The sequence below is a fragment of the Microcaecilia unicolor genome, chromosome 8, assembly GCF_901765095.1.
Source record: "Microcaecilia unicolor chromosome 8, aMicUni1.1, whole genome shotgun sequence".
Lineage (NCBI taxonomy): Eukaryota > Metazoa > Chordata > Amphibia > Gymnophiona > Siphonopidae > Microcaecilia > Microcaecilia unicolor.
The window spans coordinates 11,691,967-11,712,490 of record NC_044038.1 but is presented as its reverse complement, the minus strand read 5'-3'; the positions used below and the strand labels follow the sequence as shown (position 1 = coordinate 11,712,490).

At 43.5% G+C, this 20,524-nt stretch overlaps 1 protein-coding gene across 3 annotated transcripts in view; it reads right to left on the bottom strand.

Annotated features, from left to right (window-relative positions):
• Positions 1–656: 656 nt before the first annotated feature.
• The window catches only part of SMURF1 (SMAD specific E3 ubiquitin protein ligase 1), a 128,434-nt gene continuing 108,566 nt past the window's right edge, over positions 657–20,524 (bottom strand). For 2 of the 3 annotated variants that reach the window (XM_030211012.1, XM_030211014.1), the window contains 4 exons: positions 12,483–12,603; positions 10,554–10,755; positions 6,509–6,593; positions 657–3,101 (listed from right to left, as the gene is read on the bottom strand). In XM_030211012.1, coding sequence (XP_030066872.1) covers positions 3,002–3,101; positions 6,509–6,593; positions 10,554–10,755; positions 12,483–12,603 — 508 coding nt within the window. In that variant the 3' untranslated portion in view covers positions 657–3,001. The remainder of the gene's footprint in view (positions 3,102–6,508; positions 6,594–10,553; positions 10,756–12,482; positions 12,604–20,524) is intronic. The other variant, XM_030211013.1, reaches the window with a different exon arrangement.

Sequence of the window (20,524 nt, the reverse complement as noted above, 5' to 3'; positions counted from 1 at the left end):
CACACTGGGAAAAGACCAAGGGTCCATCGAGCCCAGCATCCTGTCCACGACAGCGGCCAATCCAGGCCAAGGGCACCTGGCAAGCTTCCCAAACGTACAAACATTCTATACAATCAAGCCATTGTGACATCACTAATGAGGTTGACTCTTATTGGTGGAATGAGCCACTATGACATCACAATAGGTTAAATCACTGCTCTATGTAATAAAAGTGAGCCAAGCAGAGGACATAAGTACATAAGTAATGCCACACTGGGAAAGACCAAGGGTCCATCGAGCCCAGCATCCTGTCCACGACAGCGGCCAATCCAGGCCAAGGGCACCTGGCAAGCTTCACAAACGTACAATCTATACATGTTATTCCTGGAATTGTGGATTTTTCCCAAGTCCATTTAGTAGTGGTTTATGGACTTGTTCTTTAGGAACCCGTCTAACCCCTTTTTAAACTCTGCTAAGCTAACCACCTTCACCACGTTCTCTGGCAACGAATTCCAGAGTTTAATTACACATTGGGTGAAGAAAAATTCTCTCTGATTTGTTTTAAATTTACTACACTGTAGTTTCATCGCATGCCCCCTAGTCCTAGTATTTTTGGAAAGCGTGTACAGACGCTTCACATCCACCTGTTCCATTCCACTCATTATTTTATATACCTCTATCATGTCTCCCCTCAGGCGTCTCTTCTCCAACCTGAAAAGCCCTAGCCTCCTTAGTCTTTCCTCTGGACAGCATAATCTGGGTAGCTCAACTGACCTGCCAACCCGAGTGCTACTGAAGTATCCAGCTTCTCTAAAGTGCATCCTTGTGTTGCTTGTTGGTTGGGAGGAACCGACAACTACTGGAACAGCCACAGTACTGCTTTTCCAAGCGCCACCTCGGAGCCAGAATGCCGATATTTATAGCCCACTGCTGCGTCATTCCCATCTAATCGCACTACGGACAACCTGCTAAGCCACAGACCTCAAAAGCAATTATCTGTGTTTGGAGAAATTGTTTATATTCTAAAATATAACTTGCATTTTGGTCTACTGATTTTTGTGAATGCAATATAAATCCCTTCATACACAACAATCTCATACGTCCAACAAACTATGACAACGAAAAACAATAGGATATTCCAATATTTTAAGGAAGGTAATGCTTACATTTAGTTTAAAAGGGATTACAGTGGATTCTTCCTAAGATGCCACTGGGATCAGAACAGGTTCTCAAATTCTAGGCAATGCTCTTACAACAGGAGGTACTTCCATAGGAAGGATCACATCACTTTTTATAACAGGAATTCTTAAGATTAGAATCTACCCACTGGAAAAGAGACAGACAATTCCTTATAAATGGTTGAAATAAAACTAGTGCACAAGTAACTAACATAACCTTGACATGAAGATGTTAACGTACACATCTAAAATACCAGACATTAACAGCACTTCCCATGAATGAAAGCAAGATCATATGATGAAAAAAATGGACTATTGACCAGTCAACAGTTTATATACCAGGCAATAGGTGACAGGGCATCATCCTTAAGCTTTCTTTAAAATCATAAGGCAAATATAGACTGCCACACCTATTCCAGATTTGATTACTACTATTCCTCATTGAGATGAGGATACTTTCTAAAAACGATGCTGCCCTCCGGTACTACAAACCTGCAGAAGTTAGTATTCCCTCCCGTGGGGGGTCCATATTCTCTCCTATTACCCCCCGCTAGTCTATATTTTCCATGTAAATTTACTCACAAAATGCATTCAAGCAAAGCAACATTGGCAATACTTTGACACATATTGTACAATAGCTGGCTGTCTCCCAATTCAGGTCATTTAGTTAAAATACTGTTCCATCCTTTGTGTGAACCAAAAAATAGGCCAGTTACGTTAATGAAAAACCAGTTTCCCTTCCATTTCCTGCAGATGATCAAGAAACAGCCAGAGACAACCATATCACTATTGTCTTGTCTCATCCGTGCAGACTAAACCCACAGTTCTGTTTAGTATTTGCACATTAGACAGACTTTATGATCTTCTCACCTGTCCTCATCTCTGATTTTTTTTTTTTTAAACAGGGTGAAATCAGTGGGAAGGTCAAAACGAGAGTTTGGGGGGGGGGGGGGGGGTTAGTACTTTTCTAGTAAAAACCTGTTACAGCTTCAAGTCATGTTTCATGTTACTTAGCTTTCGGCTAAAACAGTGGCACAGAAATCACAGCTTATTAAATTTATTCCTTTTTGCTGTGCGTCTATCTTTTTTCCTCTTAAATGCTTGCTTGTAAGACACACCCCCGTCCACGTTTTCATACTTTCATTAACTCCTTACTTAAATCTATTCTGACTGCAGAAAGATATCATCTTGCAGGAGAAGACTGTTTCAATGTGCAGAACATTTCAGTTATTAAACCTAGACATTTAAAGTAGATTGTTCACAAACTTCCCCATTCAAAGCTGTCTGTGTGTTTCCATTGCTCTAAAAATAAAAAGTTAAGTTTTACTGGTAACTTCCTGCTAAGGTAGATTTTCAATCTATGCCTGCATGCCAACATTCAATAAACTATGCACCAGCACTTGCATTCTGACAGACAATCATAAGAGCAAATAAAATGGATTTTTAATGCTGCAGTTTTAAGCTGTCCCAGAACTTCAGAGGCACACTGTACCCACTAGACATCTCCCGGGGCTGTAAAGCTGTCGTCAGGATTTGGCAGTCACAAGGACAAACTAGGCTCAGTTATTTGACTGCATAGTTCCATATTTCACCGAGGAAGCTACCAAAGCGTGGGCTACCGTCCCAGCAGAACCTGTAAGAATCAAATCCAAATCGTGTTCCTATTCTGCTGCAAGGCAGGCTTAGATGCACATCTCTGTGTATGGAAAGAAGGGAATGGATCTCAGGATACCAGTATCTCCAAACAACCTTCCCACCCACCCCCAAATCCTCTTATGTTCTGATACCACAGCTTGTGATCTGGTCCTTTAAGAGCTAGGCTCTGTTTCCTTTGGTTTTCCTCTTCACTCCACTGCAAACCCACATGTCTCTTCAACAGCTGTCAACAGCTTCTCATAAAGCTTTTCATAAGACTCATAAGGCGGAATGTCAATCCGGTTAAAGCTGAAGACAGAGAGAGAGAGAATGAATACCATTATACCACAGTACTGCTGCACAAAGGGCTACGTGTAATACGTTTTGCTACCAAGAGTCCTAGTATCTCAACCTGAACAATTCAATTCTTTTTAGGACATAACAGCCAATGTCGCTCTCATACATGCGAAGAGTCAATAGTAGTAATGTTATGTTTCTGAACAGCTCACAAGGTGTATTAATATGAATTCAAAGTGAACACTCATGACAATAGTTTGGCTGGTAGTTTATGCTTTTGACAATGGGTGGCTAACAATTTCAGATCTCTGCTATATTACCTAAAGGAATTTCTTCTCATATGGGCCCTTGGCAAATTATCCAGAAGTAATAATTTTAGAGCTGCCCACCAAAAAAAAAAAAAGATTTCCCTGTGGGTATTAAATGGATTATATCATACAACGTATAGTAAATACAGCAGCACGTACATGTTGCTATACTGGGACAGACCAAAGGTCCATCAAGCCCAGTATCCTGTTTCCAACAGTGGCCAATCCAAGTGATGAGTACTTCAACATCCCAAAACATTAAAACAGACGTTATGCTGCTTATCCTAGAAATAAACCGTTCTGGTTTGTGTATGCAATAAGAAACGGTATAGAAAATTAAAAAAAAAGATACCCTTCTAATTCCATTATATATTTGTTTTGGATGCGGTGACCAGAACTGCACACAGTATTCGAGGTGCAGTCACACCACACAGATGTACTAGATGTTTTTAAGACTGAGTGCTTGCACTGCTTTCTCTGCCGTTATATTTTTGTGAGAAGTTTTTTCATTCAGTGAACTGTTTCCTGCCTCTAGTAGTAATGTGGACAGGTTATTTATTCTTAAAGAGTTTTGTGTTTGTATCCATTTGTTTAGATAAGCTTTTATTAATTTAGATCATCAGTTTTGTAATTTTTATGAACATTTTACAATTAAGTACTGTATATTTTGGCTCTCAAATGCAAAATATTTATCTGTCCCTTTAAGATAATTGCAATGTGCTTAGAGATGACGCTATATGAATCATGGGTCTCACAGAAGCTAGTAACCTTAATGCATATCAGTTCAGTTGGAAGTAGCAGATAATGTGGACAGGTTATTTATTCCTAAAGAATTTTTGGTTTTTGTGTTAAGAATATCAGTGAAGAAACTAGAATGTCTAGAGTCTTTTAAAAGTTGATTTTGAGCTGTGTGTAAGAAGTTTTTTTACATTTAGCGGACTGTCCCCCCTGCCTTTGGTTATAACGCAAACAGATAATTTATTTTATTTTAAATGACTTTATGTGCCTACTGCAAAAATCAGGATACTTATTTGGTAGTCTGTCTAGTATACGTGGTGTACATTTAGATATGCATCTTATCTGATGACATTTTTAATTTTTGTTTTTACATCTGTGTAGAACTAGATTTTTGGAATAACTGTTCTCATCTCACTACTAGTGTATATGATATACTGATATACACTTTTGATAGGTATGTATAAAGACATTTCTTCCCCTCTTCACTGAATTGTTTTGATTCTAACTGTATGATCTTAACATTTTTTTATCGAGAGGTATAAATGTGATGTGAGTAATTGTAGATTAAAAATTTTACATGATGTATGATTTTAATGATAATTATAAATATTTGTTTTATAGATGATATCATGTAGGGCCATACATGTTTTTAGAACTTTTGAAGGATTGTTTTATATATGTTGAATATTTTTTTTAAATAATTGCGTTCTAAATAATTGCTTTTTATTAGTTGAATCATGCTTATGACATTGTTAAATGGTTATAAATCTATATTAATAATTCTCACCTCCAATTCTGAAGCTCACAGTGTGGCAGGGAAACACTGAAGCCCTGTACTGGTGTAGCCTGTCAGCACCACTCACTCTCACTCATACAACCACCCTCAGCCACGCCCCCAGCCATGCCCCTTCCGGACATAATTCGCTATCTCAACGTTCTATTCAGGCCCCAAGCTCCTGCCACTTCCGTTCAGGGTTCGTAATTTCATGGTGGTGAAGCCTCTCTACTCACCATGTCTCTCGGCCATGCCCTCGCGTCGGCCGTGATGACGCCACCACAGAAATGACATAGGGAACGAAAGGGTCATGAGGAGGTGGAGCCAGGACTCAAGTGCCAAATCTGTGCACCGAACCAGCAACAGAACCGCTATCGTTGGACCGGCCGCGCTGCCACAATGCCTGGCAATACAAACACCTGCAGTGGCAACAGCGACGCACCGCCGCCCCATGATGGGCGCCGTAACAATCACGGACACCAGTGTGCTCTCCGAGCATCGCCCACCCAGCATGGCTGATGCTCCCCTTCACGGAGGTGGGGACAAGGAGCGGGCAGGACGCGGGGAGCGGCGAACATGCGCACCAGGTCAGGAGCGCCACAGCTGCTCAATTAAAACGAACTTCCGTTATTACAATCTTCAGCTCCCTCAGAAGAGGCCCTGATAGCAGTCAGGGACGCTGGGATTGGAGGCCTGGCAGTGCCTATCTCCACAGAACCTGTGAGACCCCAGAGCTTCCACAGTAAATCACACAACAGAATGAGGACCCAAATCAGGTAGCACTGCACATTCAGAAGCACACAGAACATCTCACACCTCACACACCCAGGATTTGAAGGCACCCAAGGACACCAGTGGAAGAGCAATTTAGGAGTAACACACACAATGGAATGAATTGGGCCACATGAACACGAAATATTGATGGTACAACAGAAAGGCAAGGAGTGTGTATGGAACACTGAATGGAATGGTGCAAGAGGGTGGGCGAGCAATCCGCGTTGGGGCTATGGTGGAGAGGGGGACCCTGGAATCGGCCGGACCCTGGAACAGGGAGGGGGAGGGGACCCTAGGAGGGGGGAGGAGGAGGAGGACAGCCCCTGGCACACACTCTCCTTCTTACACACAGTCTCTCTCACACACACGCACCCACTCTCGGTCTCTCTCACACACACATACACTCGCACATTCACTCTCTCTCTCTCTCACACAGTCACTCTCACACACACACTCTCTCAAACATACACACTACGAGGAAAACCTTGCTAGCGCCCGTTTCATTTGTGTCTGAAACGGGCCTTTTTTTACTAGTGTTTTTATATTTGTGTTTTGTTTTTATAGTTTGTACCCCTGACGCAACCTGAGGGCGAAACGTTGCCATGTCGGGTATTATTCCAAATAAATGCATTGGATTCCACTGCTTTGTTGTTTTTTTATATACACCACACAGCTATACAAAGGCATTATAATATTGGGCATTCTCTGCCTTAGCCTATTCGCTTTACAATGAAAATTGTCATTAGCAATGAAGCTTTGGTATATAAAGTGGGAAAAGGAAAGAAGGTTTAAAAAAAAAAAAAAAAAAAAAAACTGCATCTCACCAGGTGTGGGCTTTTGGCAGGTTGTCTGTGTTTGCATCAATCAGGTGGATGGTGAAGAGTCTGGGCCCTGCAGTGCCTGTAGAACCTTACAACCAAGCATCTAGTTAATGCACTTTGGCAATATATAACATGTACAGGAAACAATGTGTGTAATTAAACAAAATAGCCACGAAAACCTACATATACACACAGATATACTCACATGGGCATCACTCATTAATAACCAAACTTCAGACCCTGTGGCTCCATGCAGGGCCGCCGAGAGAGGGGGGGGGGGGGGGGGGGGGGGCAAAATTCCACGGGCCTCCAGGCGCCGAGTCCCCGGTCTCACCTGCCTGCCTCCAAGGCTCCAGGCCCCCTTCATTCAAAGCGGCAGTCGCAGATCACGTCTCTTCTGGCCTTCCCTCCCTGTGTCCCACCCTGGTCTGATGTAACTTCCAGTTTCCGCGAGGGAGGGAAGGCCAGAAGAGACGTGATCTGCGACTGCCGCTTTGAATGAAGGGGGCCCGGAGCCATGGAGGCAGGTAGGTGACACAGCGGACTGCAGCGGCGGGGGGAGCGATGGGGCGGCCTTGGCTCCATGACACCATTACAGAGAGTTAGCAGGACACACTATTGTAATCCATGTAAGCAAAACATACAGGCTGCAACAGCACAGACTATGAAGATCACAGTAGCCGGCAAAGGCGGGATGGGGTGGAGGGAGAAGCAGCAGCAACTGTTGGAGTGGGATCAGAGGCAGCTGTGCAGGAGGAAGAGATAGGTGGTGAAAGGGAAGGGAGAAGGGTCACCTTTGCCACCTGGTGGACTAGATGTCTGCCTCGAGCAGCATCATTTGGGGGCCAGTGGCACGACAGCAGCGTGAAATCTCACCTCCCCTTCCTGATGTCACCCTACCTCTCTCCTGGCTACTCCAAAAGGCACTCTGCACCAGTGCAGAACATTTCATATCTCTAAAGCAGCTGAGAAGAGACAGGGGCAACAGCGGCAGGGAAAGAGAAGGGGGAAAGACACTGGGCTAGGGTAGGGAGAGGAAGGAGAAATGCTGGACGGGGGGGGGGGGGGGGGGGGGGGGCTAGGAACAGGAAAAAGGAAATATTGGGCCTGGAGAGGGGGATTAGAAAAAAGTGAGGTGCTGGAACTGTGGGAAGGAAGGTAGTGGTTGAGGGGGGGGAAGGAAGGTAGTGGTTGAGGGGGGAAGGAAGGTAGTGGTTGAGGGGGGGGAAGGGGAGAGGCTGGCTATCTGTGGGGGGGGGGGGGGGAAGAATGTTGCAGGACTAAGGGGGGTGGGGGTAAGACCTTGAGACACTCCTGGGGGTGGTGGAAGATGGCATATGGCTTGTTTCACCTATGGCATCACATACCCTTGGCCCAGCCCTGGTTTCATGTACAACTTTCTTTAAATTAGCCTTATGCAATTGACCTGTTATTGTACATGAACATATTCATCAATAAATAACACAAATGACAAGAGGGAGGGAGAGGGGAGAAAAGATTGGAAACAACTTTGATGATAGAAGTTTCAGGTTTATTCCTATGTGATAGAATTATTGGTTACCAGTTTTAACTTGATGGCCATGGCATGTGTATTCATCAATAAAAAGCCTCCTTATTTTACTCTATCTACATGTTCCATCTTTATTTACACCCTATGCCATCTATTAAAATGTTTTATTACATATTGTGTTGACATTGTAAGTAGCACATTATGCAATACCTAGTATTGTTCTTTGAATATTTTTGCTGTTGTAATAATCTATTGCTCACCCACGCTCGACGTACTCTTGGCTGTACACCAACTTGAGTGACTTTTTTCAAAAAGTCAGTACATAAATCCTAATAAATAAATATGTGCTAGTGTGGGGCATGTATTGCGCTGAGGCAAGAGTCTGAGAAGAGAGAAGGGGTTGTCCTTCAGTTCTTAAGGGGGTAATAAGGGTCCATACAACCAAAAAGGCTGGCAACCTCTTCTCTACAACATCCAACTGTCTAGAATCCATAAGAGCAGATTTGTGAATCTGGTGGATTTTTTTATTTTTTTGGACAGTGGCTCAAGGGATTTTGTTTCATAAGGTTGTTAGAACATAAGAACAGCCATATTGGGTCAGACCAGTGGTCTATGAAGCCCACATGGGCATAGACTGGGGGGGGGGGGGGCGAGGGGGGGCAATGCCCCCCCAAACGACGATGAGGCGCCACCATGCCAGTAGTTTAAAAAAAAAAAAAAAAAAAAACCCCAAAAAACAAGCAGGCACGCGCTCCTCTCCGTTCGCTTGGCTTCCCTGCCCTCTTTGTCTGCGTCCCGCCCGAAAGGAAATGACGTCAGAGGAAGGCGGGACGCAGAGAGAGGGCAGGGAAGCCAAGCAGACGGAGAGGAGCGTGTCCGTCTATCTCCCTCTCTTCCTCCCTCCCTCCGGCGCAGGCAGCAGTCTTTTCCAGCTAAGATGCAAAGGGATGTGAGGGGAGGGGATCCTTAACTCAGGCTCTATAGCATCTCAAGTCCCTCCTCTTAGCTCCCCTCTGCACTTCCAATCCTTCAGTCAGTCGGACTCTTCTCACTCCTCCTGATCCCTTCTATCTCTGATCTCCTCGTTCACACTTGTCCCTTTTCCCCATTCTCACTCTTCCCCCAGGCTGCACCTCTGCTGATCGCCTCGCTCACTTCCTGCAGCACTCATTCCTCCCCTCACTATATTCCCTCCTTCCACTCACAATGCTGCTTTCATCTGCTTATTCAGGCCCTCATGATCAAAAGCCCTGCGCTGTTCCAAACAGCGCCCTAAAAATAGCGCCAGGACAGCGCAGGGCTTTTCTGCATCGATGATCAAAGATAATGCATGCAAATCTAAGCAGCGCTATTATCTTTGATTACCATGGGCGGGGCTACATACCATGTAAGGGAGCGATTCCTGGGGGTTTCATGGGCTGGAGACCCACCGGACCTCCAGCCCCCGTTCATGTTTGCCTTGGGGGGGGGGGGGGGGGGGAGGGGGGCCTGCCAGCATGCAACTGCATGCTGGACAGGGCTCACCATTCCTCCCCAATGATCCGCAAAATCTAATGCCAGCTCGGAGCTGGCGTTGATTTTGCTGCGGCCAGCGACCCAATCTTTGGCGCGCTGGTCGCTGATCATTGGGGATGAATGCGTTAAGCGCCAATTAGCATGCATTTGCAAGCTAATTGCGCTAGAAGCCCTGTTTAGCATGCATTTGCATGCTACTTGCGCTGAGAGCCCTCGAGTGCGCTGTTTCAGGCGCTCGAGGGCTCTGATCATGGGTCGGCTGCAAACTCTGGCGCTAGTATGGCGTTAACAGCCTCTAGCGCCAGAGTTTGCTTTTGATCATGAGGGCCTCAGAGTACAGCAGCTCTTAGTGCTTTGGGACATGTCATCATCCCTCCGTTGCCTTGGGCTGGTGACGCTTTTTGAACTGTGCAAGGCATCATAATGCCGCACGGTTCAAAATGCAGCACTGGCAGCGGAGGAGGAGGAGGAGGAGGACACAGCCTGAGACACCACCACACTACTGCTGTCAATCTTCCTATCAAAGTAGGAGGGAATAGTACAGAGTCGAGAGAAAGGAGAGAGAACTGCTGTTTCTGTCCCTGTCCTGCTTCCTCTGGCCTTCCTTCTCCTTCACAGCCATGGATGAAGCATACAACCTGACACAAGGAAACTAAAACAAACTGCTGCACCTTAAGGGACCCTTCAGCCAGCACTGGCCACCAGTGAAAGTAGAAGAGTAAAAGCCCGAGGAAGCAGCTTATCCAGCCTTCAGCAGTAAAGAGCCTGTGGGCGGTATGTCCAATACCCCTGCATTAGGTTATAGACAGAAATTTTAGCTAGCGTGGAAAGGTTTATTCAGAAGACAAGAGTTTTGTGTTTTATGGGTGACTGGACCTCATTTGCCACATACAGCTTTGAATTAATGCACTGACAATAAAGCTAGCCTAATTTCAAGGAAAGAATTTCTAATACGTGGCTGGGCAGTACCCTACAACTCTTGCACAGCAAACACAGCAGTAGCTCAGCCTATTCATCAGTCACCTTGCAAAGCCTTGAAGCCCTGAAGTGGGACACGAGTGGAACCAGTCACAAACTGCAGCAACCGGGCTCTTCTCTCCTCGTCGAAACTCTCCACTGCCTGCCAGAACCACTTCACTATACTGCTGTCTGCCAGGCAGTGCTTTAGCCGTGTGTTTGCCTTCCAGTCATTCAAATTGATTTTATCCAAGCCTCCTATAATCAGCTGGGAAGTACAAAGTTAAACAGTTACACGCTATACAGAACACACACATGCAACTTTTCTATATAACTGAAACCTTTTCTACAATGCTCCTTAGGAAAGTATTAACTTGACCGGGCCCAGTGGTAATCTTGGGAGCTATCAGGCTGTACTCTCCATTTTGAGCATGTTTCAAGGCCTATGCTATGGCATTACAACGCATGGGTCTGTTATTACATCCTAGCATAGTGAGGTTCATGCTATGTTAGGCAGGGGATGTGGTGGAACAGAGAACTTCCATGTCCTGTGATTTGTACTGCTGCCCTTTGACACTTTTTCCCTTCAGGGTATTTTCCTTGGTTGGCCAGCAGAAGGTGTTTGACCTCTGCATTGTAATTAACAGAGGTCTTTTTAGCTACATTCCCCAAAAGGGAAAAGTAACCTGCAGTGTCACTGGCCAAACATCCTTAGTGCTAATATTGTGTGCCCTGATTGGCTCAGAAGCCAAAGACCTCGCCCAGAATGTGCTAGAACTCCTCAGTCTCAGTTGGGAGTGTGGAGGAAGTAGACCTCTATGCTGAGGTCCTGTTCAATTCCTGTGAGCAGTTTCTTTTTCTTGACATCCCCAGGTGCAACTTAGGTAGTAAAGTGTTCAGCTAGATTTAACACCAAATCCTTGTTATTTTACCTGTCCCTGTTTAAATGTTTACCTTCACTGTTCTACTTTTTTTGATAATAAATCTATTAGTTTGTTAGCTCTGTTGTCCTGGACTGATTAAACATCCTGGCAGTTTATGTTCTCGGTTTGTGTTTTCTAAGAACTGTGGGACCCCTAAAATTGTGGCCCCAGTGCCCCAAGAAACCACTGGAGGAATAACTTGTGAGTGGGAGAAATTGTCCAGAGGCAAGCGGGAACCAGCAGGCGGTTGGAGGGTATGCCAGTGTAGGGACATGGGCACAGGAACAGGTGAGCCTGGGCAGTGCTGGACCCTCCAAGTGGCCACAGGGTTAACCCCAGGTGGGTGTTAGGGGTAACACTAAGGCATTACATGGCAGGACACGTTACTTTGGCCATTTCTTGAGATCTATCCTCAGCTTTTGATCTCAGGAGCCACTTTATTTTGTACACTGTCTGAAATAAGTACCTGCCTTGCAATTCCTAACTGGTTTACATCTTGCCATTCCTTTTTTGTGAAAACTCTTTTTTTTACTTTTCTTTTCAAACTCTTGGCATGTGAAGCTCTCCAAGGCTCTATTTTACCTCTTTTGTTTAAAATTTTTATTAGTTTATTAGCCTCGATTATCCAAGATTCTGGTATTAGAAGATTTTTATATACAGATGACATATCTAAATTCGTACATAAAGCAAGCTGTTCCTTTTGCTATAAGCTGCATTTTGTGTTTATTTTCCTGTTCAGGACATCTTCTAGCTGAACGACTTTACACTACTGCTCACCCTAAGAATATGAAAGAGGAATCTCATAGGAATGAGTTGTTTATCACTCAACCACCGTCTGGCCTAGTTACTGAACCTAATACTCATAGTATGAAACAGACCAGTGCTGTATTTAGACTTTTAAGATTTTCTTTCTTCCTATGATTACTACTGGTATGCTGACTTGAGGTATGGGTAAATTCTTCTCAATGTGTAATGACATTGCTCAGTATAAATAATTTTGCTCAGCATTCTTCTTGCGTCTATTGTTTAGAATTTCAATAAAAGTTAAAGAAAACAGCTCATTCATACGTACCTCAAGCTCTTTTTGGTCAAACGGCTTTAGTAGGTGTTGTGGAATAAGCTCATTAAAGCCTTTCTGAAGAGCCAGGAACTGGGCCTCAATTCCCCTCATGAATCGCCAGTTCACATACAATCTGTTGAAGAAATCAAAGTGAAAATCAGAAGTAAGCCCAATTTGCTGGTGCCGCTGCTCAGATTCAGGTTCTATAGAGTATTGTGAACAGATGCTCTATTTGCTCTGTCAGGGCTTTTCACCTCAGAGTGCTTTATTCCCTCATTTACCTCCCTTTATGATCATCTTTTCTAAGTAATCCCCTAACCCTAATACCCTCATCCCCCAGCAGAGGTTACATGACTGAATATTGTGCTAGAAAGGGCTACATATGAAGGCTGAGGTACTATAAAAATATTGGACTACTTTTTTGATTAAGTTTTTGCACTTTTCATATCAAAAATTGGAAGTTTTTTTTAGCTGATGATGAAAGAGTAAGAGATCTTTTTGATCTGTGCAGCTGTCAATCTGTTTAGATTCGAGCTCTTTGAGGCTTTTTCCTTCCATTCGATAACTTATTTGAAGTCGTTTTCAATTTGTGGATTTCTATTAATAGATTTTGCATTAGTACTATATAACATATTGCCAACAATGCTTTAGCAACTCACTTCTACTAGGTGAGGGCTAATGTTTCTGTAGCTGTGTGCCCGTGCAAGTGTAAAATGTGGACTAGGCACTGCCTATGAGAGCTGTCTGCTATCAGAGCAGTGTGGCAGGATTGGGGACTTACCGCCAGGATGGAAGCCCTGCACAGGCAGGCAAGTATTCTCTTACAGGAACTTTGGCTACTGCTCAAATTTATGATTACCAAGGAGATGCCAAAGCCCGATTTTCATAGTTATGCATACCTTCTTAATAATCTGGATAATCACGATGTTTCCACCTTTCCTCCCCACCAAAAATCACCTCCACAATTTCTAAAGTTTAAGATGGAAAGCAGTGATACAAATTTTTAACTACTTTCGGTTTTATGTGCTAAAGGGGTAACTGCTAAAAAAAAAAAAAATAAATAAAAAATCCCACATCGCATCTTCTATTTCACTGAATTACATAAGCAATATCTCTGATAGTGAAAACGATCACTGCACTAGATGTCTACCAATACCTCTTGATTCTGCAACATATTAAAAGGCAATGTAAACTAACAAATGCTACAGACTAGCTTAGTCTGGACAACTGCACCATAGCCCCTCTCCTCAAATTGAGAAACAGAAGGCTTCCTGACCGCACGATCTTACCAAGTGATATCCAACTCGAATACGTCAGCTCCATGGACACCTGAATGTGGAGTCCCCTCAAGGATCTCCCCTCACCAACCCTCTTCAACCTAATGATGACACCCTTAGCCAAATTACTATCCAATCAGGACCTCAACCCATACATATATGCAGACAATGTCACAATCTACATCCCGTTCAAACATGACCTAAACAAAATCACCAACGACATTAACCAAAGCTTCCAAATCATGCATTCATGGGTGGATGCATTTCAACTGAAACTTAACGCAGAAAAAACAGTGTTTGATTCTTACTTCACAATATAACACAAGTTACTACTATAACCACACCAAACTTTTCCCTTCCCGTTTCTGACACCCTGAAAATTCTTGGAGTTACCATCGATCGAAATCTTACACTTGAAAATCATGTGAAGAATACAACTAAGAAGATGTTCCAGTCAATGTGGAAACTCAAAAGAGTAAAACCTTTCTTCCCAAGGAGCATCTTTCGCAACCTGGTACAGTCAATGGTGCTGAGCCATCTAGATTACTGCAATGCACTCTACACTGGCTGTAAAGAGCAAATTATCAAGAAACTTCAAACAGCCCAGAACACTGCAGCCAGACTTGTATTCGGAAAGACGAAATACGGAAGTGCAAAACCCCTAAGAGGAAAACTACACTGGCTGCCTCTCAAAGAACGCATCACGTTTAAGGTCTGCACTCTAGTTCACAAAATCATTCACGGAGATGCCCCGGCCTATATGTCAGACCTTATAGACTTGCCACCCAGAAATGCTAAAAGATCAGCACGCACATTCCTTAATCTGCACTTCCCCAATTGTAGAGGATTAAAATACAAACTAATACATGCGTCCAGCTTTTCTTACATGAGCACTACCACTTAAGAACAATTTATGAACGAATTAACTTTCGTAAATCCCTGAAGACCTCTCTCTTCAGCAAGGCATACCACAATGATCAATGACTAGAACTGTAAATCATCACTAATCCACCTTATATTCTGTATATTCTCTTACTATATCTAAGATTATATTCTACTAGTAAAACATGCCCGTTTCTTGCGGCAATGAAACGGACGCTAGCACGGTTTCCTTCCGGACCTCCCCCCCATCGCTACTTACCCCGTCGGCGACGGCATTCGTCCGCCATTGTTGCGGACCTCGGCACCACCTTCAATGTGCTGACATAGCTCCGCCCTCGACGTCGTCACGTTTGACGCGAGGGCGGGGCCCCAGCACAGTGTTTTCGGTGGCTTCACCACCACGAAGGCTTCAAACCGGAAGGAAGTGCCCGGAGGACCTGACAGTGACGTCAGTGTCCTCAGAACGTTGAGGGTGAGTTTTATTATATAGGATATCTACTTGTTTAACTCAAGAATGTCATCCATGCTCTCTAAGCAATCCAATTGTATCTTTCACCCTGGAATGACGAATGCCATGACAGAACATTGTAAGCCACATTGAGCCTGCAAATAGGTGGGAAAATGTGGGATACAAATGCAACAAATAAATTTAAAAAAAAATACAGTTACTCTGTGGTGGTGTTGCATGATCTCATGTGGAAGACCTGGGTAGGAGTCCCAGGCTGGGCTTTGGCATTCCAGGCAGCCTGGGATACTGCAGAACTGTCATCATCTAACAAAACTGAGTAGTCAGACTTAAGGACCATATTTACAATTTACAGGCTTCCGGGAGGAGGTATGTGTGTGACCACTGGTCAAGGGCTGCTAGCTGTGACGACTGGGCCACACAGAGAAAAATGTACTAATCATTTCTAGAACGCTACTAGATGTACGCAACGCTGTACACATTATATGCAGGTACTTTCTCTGTCCCTAGAGGGCTCACAATCTAAGGCTTTTTTTTTTGTACTCAGGGCAATGGAGGGTTAAGTGACTTGCCCAAGGTCACAACGAGCTGAGTGAGAATCAAACCCAGGTTGCCAGGTTCAAAGTCCACTGCACTAACCATTAGGCTACTCCTCTACATGTGTGTGGGAGGGGGGGATGGGGAGGCAACTCTGTATTGTTGTAACTGAAGACTCATAGAATAGTATCTCAACTGCAGCTGGTCCTGAGTGCACTGAAAGCCCCATAAGAAAAAAAAAACCCACTAATGAGCCAAAAATTATATTTTGCTGTGTTCTCAGAGTAACCAGTGCATTGTCTTGAAACATCATTCTGTGGCAGAAGAATACCACCAGAAACAAACATATGGCATATATCTATTCTTTAAAATTAACACTTTGTGGAAACTGAAATTCTCCCTCCCCACCCCCATGGAGAAAAAGCACAAGCCAAGTAGCAATGGTGTAGCCTTTCTACTCGGCTCTGTTCTTTAATGACCATGTGAAAAGGTAAGAGGAAAATTCAGACCCCATGCTAACCTGACAGCAGATTTGGCACACTGCTGGATGCTGCTTAATGGGAAACCGGGACAGATCCCCCACCCCCTTTTAAATAATTCAAAAGATAAAAGCAGAGCCATGATGAATATGCAGGACACAGACTGCCACATTTTGAATTATCTTAACAAATCCCCAGACCCATCTGGAGGTCTCAAGAACTGTCATGGAGATACTGAAAAGGATTTGTACCCAATTCAAATAAAGTGCAACATCTGGAATAGTCATATTTATACTCTAAGCATTCTGGGGTCACTATGGGGTACATTTTAAAATGCACTGCTGCAGGTAAACCAACATTTTATGTACAGAACTGCTTGAAATATATGTGTGAATTTATATGCAAACACTCTATGGCTGGAAATGATAAGAGTCAGTGTTGCTGGACAGTGGTGACACCTAGTGGTCATATTTAGGACAAGATTGCAGGGTTTCAGAAAGAAACCATGGCCCAATGATTGGAATAAAACTAACCAAGCATAACATTTGCACTTAAATCATATATCTCCTCACCCCTGGGACTCTATATGTGGTGTTCCACAGGGCTCTCCTTTGTCACCCATATTACTCAATATCATGATGGCACCACTGGGTTACTTACTGGAGGCTCATAATTCCTTCATCTATGTTGATGTCAGGGAATTACTTCACAATCTTGGGCATCCAGTTTCAAACTCAAATTAAATTGGGAAAAGACTAAATTTCTCATACTTACCAACCCCCATCAACTCATTTCATTTAAAAATGTCATTACTGACAACATATCATAGGCCTTCGATCGATAAAAATCCTGGGCATCACCATCGACCAGTATTTAACATTCGAAACTCAGGTCTCAAAGGTGGTCTCGCGTGTCTTCCATACGCTATGGAAGTTAAAATGGTTGTGTCCTTTCTTCCCAAACTCTACACTTCGTACTATCACCCAATCTCTGGTACTATCCAAATTTGATTATTGTAATGCCATATATGCAGGTATTAAAATCTCACTCCTTAAAAAAATTACAAACAGCACAAAATACCGCTACCCGCCTTGTATGCAGTGCTCCTCGCTTTGAAAAGGCTTCCCATAAACGCAAGGATCACCTTTAAAATATGCATGACTGTTTATGAAACCATATATGGTTTATCACCCTCTTACTTGTAACAATTGATTTACCTTCACGTAATACAATAAAAATATCTACAGCATACTTCACGCTCCATTAGCCAAACTGCAAAGGTCTTTCTTAAAAATCAATCCTTGTCACAGGCTTCACATACCAGAGTACCAAACTTTGGAATTCTCTACCCAAGCAATTACAGTACTTAATAGAAAAGCCTTTAGTATTTTACGTAATCTCAGATAATCTTCTATCAAAAGACAATAAACTAATGTTACTGTCTTATGTGTTTCAACATAAGCAATACTCTCATCTAGCTTCATAACAAACACACAATTATTCCGAATATATTAAAATGTTATAATTATCTATCCTATTTTTGATGTTTTTTTCAACTGTAAGCCACACTGAACCTGAGCTTGCTCGTGATGATGTGGGATATGTCATAAATAAATTAAATCTCATAAGAGGAGTTTGTCATACATGCCAGGTTAGTTTAAGGGTGTCCCATTCCACTGAGAGGAAAAAAACTTCCCCCCGCATAACAACAACTATACCAAATGGAACCTTAAACCTCCAAACAAGGGACCATTCCAACGGAATTTAAACACACCTTGTATAATATGGAGTAGATTACTATCATAGGTTCCTCCCCAAGAAGGAAAAAAAGAAAAAACACCCAGACGAAAAAACTCAAATTAACTGAGATAAAAAACGAATGGGATGAAAAAAACTCTCCTTCCTTCTTGTTCCTATAAATAGAATGAGCACCTAACCCAAACTAACCCGCCAAGACTACCCCCAGCCTTAAAACAGACTACCTATAGAGCACCCCGGGGGGAAGATGGAAGCACTCAAAGGGAAATGTCAGGCAAGGATCCACCTACCTACCTAAACATGTAAATTCCCAAAGCAGTAAAAGGATAAACCTAAAAATTACTTAGCTTGATTCAAACAGACTGCTTCACAGAAAACATTCCCCCGATAAGGTCTCCGGAGCCTTATAGCAAATCTTCAACTGATGAAAAAAACGCCAGTCCTCCAAATCTTCAACCGGCAAACAGCGCCAGCCCTCCTGGCATGTATGACAAACTCCTCTTATGAGGTTGGAATTATTTTTGTAGAGTTTGTATTCTCCAAGTGTTGTTAGAGGTTCATAAATAAATTAAATAAATCCAAAGTTCTTTACGACAAAAGCTAAAACCAAAATTATGATGGTGACTTTGGGTTTTCCTTATTAGGTTCCAAACGGTACAGTAGTGAAAATAAATAAAAACCCAAAACAAAAAAATACAAATAACCTACGTTTGGTGAGTCAAAAAAAAAACAAAACCCTGCAGGTAGCCAAGCATGAAGAGAAATGCTAACCCTGGTTCCAAGCGCATTAGAAACTTGGGAGGGGGAAAAACTGCTGCATCAAAGAAGTGATACTCTTGTAAGGGTTGGGGGGGGGGGTCTTGCTTGGCTATATGGGGGTTAACAGGACACAGATGGTTTCCCCTCTTAGAATCTCAATGCAAAAAGCATAACACTACGTTCGGTCAATATCCTACACCAGGGATACTCAATGGAACTCAAAGTATCTTAAGAAATTCCACTATTTCAAACTAGAACCACCTATTTTTTCAGGACCATCAGAAGGTGGGTAATTCCAAACTTTATTCCACACTGCATGTGTGTATTTCCTTACCATTTGTCCTTATTGGTCATTATTTTTTGTTTTTCAAAAGAAGCAAATCTTATTTCTTGTCTTTATATCTTTTCTGTTATTATAATCTTCAGCAATCCATTAATAAGATAAAAAAAAAGTTTGAGATAACATAGTAACATAACATAGTAGATGACGGCAGAAAAAGACCTGCACGGTCCATCCAGTCTGCCTAACAAGATAAACTCATATGTGCCACTTTCTGTAGTACTGCTCATCTTCCTTGTTAATGGATTGCTGAAGATTATAACAGAAAAAATATTATAAAGACAAGAAATAAGATTTGGTTCTTTAAAAAAAAAATTTTTGTAAAATGTATTCTGAGGAGAGGCAGCCCCCAACCTCCTTTGACTGAATGGAGAAATGAATTGTATCATTTCTTGAAAATGGAGCCATAAGCTGCAAAGAAAAGACCACCCAAGGCTTGGAGAACTTTTCAGCAAAGCGAATGCTACATACCTGTAGAAGGTATTCTCCGAGGACAGCAGGCTGATTGTTCTCACTGATGGGTGACGTCCACGGCAGCCCCTCCAATCGGAATCTTCACTAGCAAAGTCCTTTGCTAGCCCTCGCGCGCCCGCGCGCACCGCGCATGCGCGGCCGTCTTCCCGCCCGAAACCGGCTCGAGCCGGCCAGTCCAGTATGTAGCAAGACAAACTCTTAAGGGAAGACACAACTCCAAAGGGGAGGCGGGCGGGTTTGTGAGAACAATCAGCCTGCTGTCCTCGGAGAATACCTTCTACAGGTATGTAGCATTCGCTTTCTCCGAGGACAAGCAGGCTGCTTGTTCTCACTGATGGGGTATCCCTAGCCCCCAGGCTCACTCAAAACATCAAACATGGTCAATAGGGCCTCGCAACGGCGAGGACATAACTGAGATTGACCTAAAAAAATTTACCAACTAACTGAGAGTGTAGCCTGGAACAGAACAAACAGGGCCCTCGGGGGGTGGAGTTGGATCCTAAAGCCCAAACAGGTTCTGAAGAACTGACTGCCCGAACCGACTGTCACGTCGGGTATCCTGCTGCAGGCAGTAATGGGATGTGAATGTGTGGACAGAAGCCCACGTCGCAGCTTTGCAAATTTCTTCAATGGAGGCTGACTTCAAGTGGGCTACCGACGCAGCCATGGCTCTAACATTATGAGCCGTGACATGACCCTCAAGAGCCAGCCCCGCCTGGGCGTAAGTGAAGGAAATGCAATCTGCTAGCCAATTGGATATGGTGCGTTTCCCTACAGCCACTCCCCTCCTATTGGGATCAAAAGAAACAAACAATTGGGCGGACTGTCTATTGGGCTGTGTCCGCTCCAGATAGAAGGCCAATGCTCTCTTGCAGTCCAATGTGTGCAGCTGACGTTCAGCAGGGCAGGAATGAGGACGGGGAAAGAATGTTGGCAAGACAATTGACTGGTTCAGATGGAACTCCGACACAACCTTTGGCAAGAACTTAGGGTGAGTGCGGAGGACTACTCTGTTATGATGAAATTTGGTGTAAGGGGCCTGGGCTACCAGGGCCTGAAGCTCACTGACTCTACGAGCTGAA